The sequence below is a fragment of the Neolamprologus multifasciatus genome, chromosome 14, assembly GCF_963576455.1.
Source record: "Neolamprologus multifasciatus chromosome 14, fNeoMul1.2, whole genome shotgun sequence".
NCBI lineage: Eukaryota > Metazoa > Chordata > Actinopteri > Cichliformes > Cichlidae > Neolamprologus > Neolamprologus multifasciatus.
Genome location: NC_140452.1, coordinates 30,686,027 through 30,688,997, shown reverse-complemented (window position 1 = coordinate 30,688,997; position 2,971 = coordinate 30,686,027). Strand labels below are relative to the sequence as shown.

General features: G+C 43.7%; 1 protein-coding gene across 3 annotated transcripts in view; it reads left to right on the top strand.

Moving 5' to 3' along the window:
* Positions 1 to 239: 239 nt before the first annotated feature.
* Positions 240 to 2,971, top strand: part of ankrd13b (ankyrin repeat domain 13B) — a 43,571-nt gene continuing 40,839 nt past the window's right edge. The window contains exons 1-2 of one of the 3 annotated variants that reach the window (XM_085184450.1): positions 240 to 423; positions 1,015 to 1,160. In XM_085184450.1, coding sequence (XP_085040576.1) covers positions 1,053 to 1,160 — 108 coding nt within the window. In that variant the 5' untranslated portion in view covers positions 240 to 423; positions 1,015 to 1,052. Of the gene's footprint in view, positions 424 to 461; positions 1,161 to 2,971 lie in introns of those variants that run through there. The other 2 variants (XM_085184449.1, XM_085184451.1) reach the window with 2 other exon arrangements.

Here is a 2,971-nt window from a genome sequence, read left to right as displayed (position 1 = left end):
AACTCACCGAGAGACGGCAGCTCTTTACCTGACAGTATCCGCGCTCGCGCTCACTCACTCTCTCTCTCTCTCTCTCTCTCTCTCTCTCACACACACACACTCACACACACACACACACACACACACACACACACACGCACACACACACGCACACACACACACACAACAATCTAAAATTCATGCTGACAGAAAAGTTACTAGATGTTAATCAGATTTTGGATATAAGACACACATTGCTCCATTTAAGCAGAAGTATTGCGATCACCCAACCTTCAATGGCTGAGCAGCTTTAGCAGTCAAATGAAACATTAAAGTGCTATTGATTTATTGGATTTATCTGTTTCATTTTTCTGTCGTGTCGACAGGAAAATCTGGTGTGAATAACGCAGAATAAGAGTAGAGGAATTGAAAAAAATCAAGAAGGTAGGCTTTCATTTCAACTTTGATAAATTTTGTCTTTTGCTGTCATGTCGTGCGCTCCCCAGCCTTCTCCACAGTACGCCCACACCTCCTTTATAACACTCCTATGCTATGTGGGCCTGGTTCACTTTAAACGCATCATTTCGATTTCTTTTTCTTTTTCACAAGGCATGTGTTTTATCAGAGCCCTGACAGCGGATTGGCTGAGTATGCGCCCATTTCATTGCAGCTTGTCAATGCATCTTTCTCAGTCACCACCGGATGGGAGGAGAGGAGGATAGACGCGTTAGAGTAGGCAGGGGAGAAAGAGAGCGAGGAAGAGAAAGCGAGAGGAGGAGGAACGGGTAGATAAGGAATAAAGGTGTAACCCAATCTACTGACACAATCAAGGGAGGGCTTTTCCCCCCTTATCTTTATTTCTAAATGATTTCATGGGGCTTTGGCGTTTATTCTAAGCAGAGCGAGCAGGGAGCCATTCACTGTTTCTGACGCGTAAGGTTGCCCCTACACGCCTTTGGGCATCACCGCCGATGCAGGATGATAGGATTAATTGTATAGCGTAAATCTGTGACAAAGTATTCTTGCGATCCACAGTGAAGAAAGAGGAGGAGGAGGCAAACTATGATCCGAGGATGATTTCTGCTAAGAAAACTCCGGAGAAGAGTCGTTATCCTATCCACTATCTGGTGTGGCACAACAAACACCGACAACTGGAGAAGGAGCTTGCAAGGAACGAGCAGGTGAGACGGCGAGGGGGGTGGAAAGGCGATCAAACATATTTTTTTCTTTCCATATATAGAGCTATTTTACAGGCGATTATTAGGTATGTGGATCCATAGCTGTAGATAGTGGTGGAGAAGCTGCCATCCACGGACCACCTCATTCAAGAACCTTGCCGGTATTAGCGCAGTTAATTGCTATAGGGTGGAGGGTGACACTTGTGGACCGTATCGTGCCCTCGAGTCTGTGCTATTTTCTTATTGCCATTCATTTTGTAAACCACAGTGTGTCACAACAGGCTATACATGTCAGGTCTGTGCTGCGCATAGGTACCGGAAATACCCAGCCTCCCTGTAATGTAAATATGTATAGGAAGTTGTGTCAGGAGTTTATTCCTGAAACAAAGGAAAATCAAAGTGAAACCTCATGGGGTTGAACTGTGTGTGTGTGTGTGTGTGTGTGTGTGTGTGTGTGTGTGTCTGTGTGTGTCTGTGTTTAAGCAGCTTTATTGTTATCTACTAAAAGTGTAGGCTCTCCACCTTCCCACCAGCACCTAAACCCTTTGTGAGTGGGTGAGACAATGCAGATACTGTAGCATGTGGGCGAACAGTTGCCAGCGACCACAGTAAATACAGTAATAGAACCATTAAGATACACTATGGTCTCCAAATATGAGACATGCAGTAATGGATGGATATTTGTCACAGCGGTAAAAAGGAAGAGACCAGATAACACGGTAAGAATAACACGGTGTGTCATGTGAACAGATGCTTGTGAATTCAAACAAATACAGAGGAGAACTGCTTGCATCTTGCTCAAGCCATCATATTTCTACACGTGTGTGCACACATTTACGCACACTTGCCTACGCATGCACACCCTCACCTTCATGTGGTTATAAAATCATAACCTGGGGAGCCATTTCTTTAAACCGAAAATGGTCAGCTGTCAGTTCACCACAGTTCCCTGCATTTACAGTAACAGATTATGGCAATGACATGTTACATTTAAATCCTGACCATAATAATAACTATTGCAAAACACATAGCACACCTCGCAGTTAAGAGGCTCTAAGAACAGACCTCTCATAGTCAAGTCAGGGCTAGAGGTGACATAGTTACCGCGTTTAATGCATAGAGGAGATGAAAATGAATCATGTGAGCTCTTGAGGCAGAGGAGACAAAAACTTTTCAAACCCTGGCTGCTGGCTGAGGGCTTAATTAAAACTGGAAGGGCACTCACTCCGAGAAAGCGCTCTTCATTCTTAGTCAATGCACTATCTTGCAATTTTAAAGAATCTGCTCCAAAAATGTAACAGGCCGTCAATGATCCACCTCTTATTATGACGATTATTCAAACTCTACAGAGAAAACATACCTAGCCAAACATGTGCAGTCGAGTAGGTGTTCACTCAAAAACTGGATTAGTTGCTAACCTGGGAGAATGTCTCATATTTTCAAATGTCAAGATTTATACATTTAAAGCAAAGGTGTGCATCTTCGGCCAGTAGCTACACTGGCGGGGTCTCTTAAACAATGAAAGTGTCAGTGGGCCATTGATTGGCCGGTTTCACAGTCAGAAATGTCCTAACAAATATTGGATGGATTGTATTGGATAGACTGCGTTACACTTAAGTGCAGAGCAGTTGTTCATGGTCCCCTGAAGATGAATCTCATTGCATTAAGTATTCCTGCTAACTGGGAAATGATGGGAAATTTAAGGTGACGCAGTGAGAATCATTACAACAACCCAGTCGCGGAAAGGACTACAAGCATTTTATCCATTTCCTGAAAGAGACACATCTGCCCTTTAAGCATCTCACTGTTGTAAT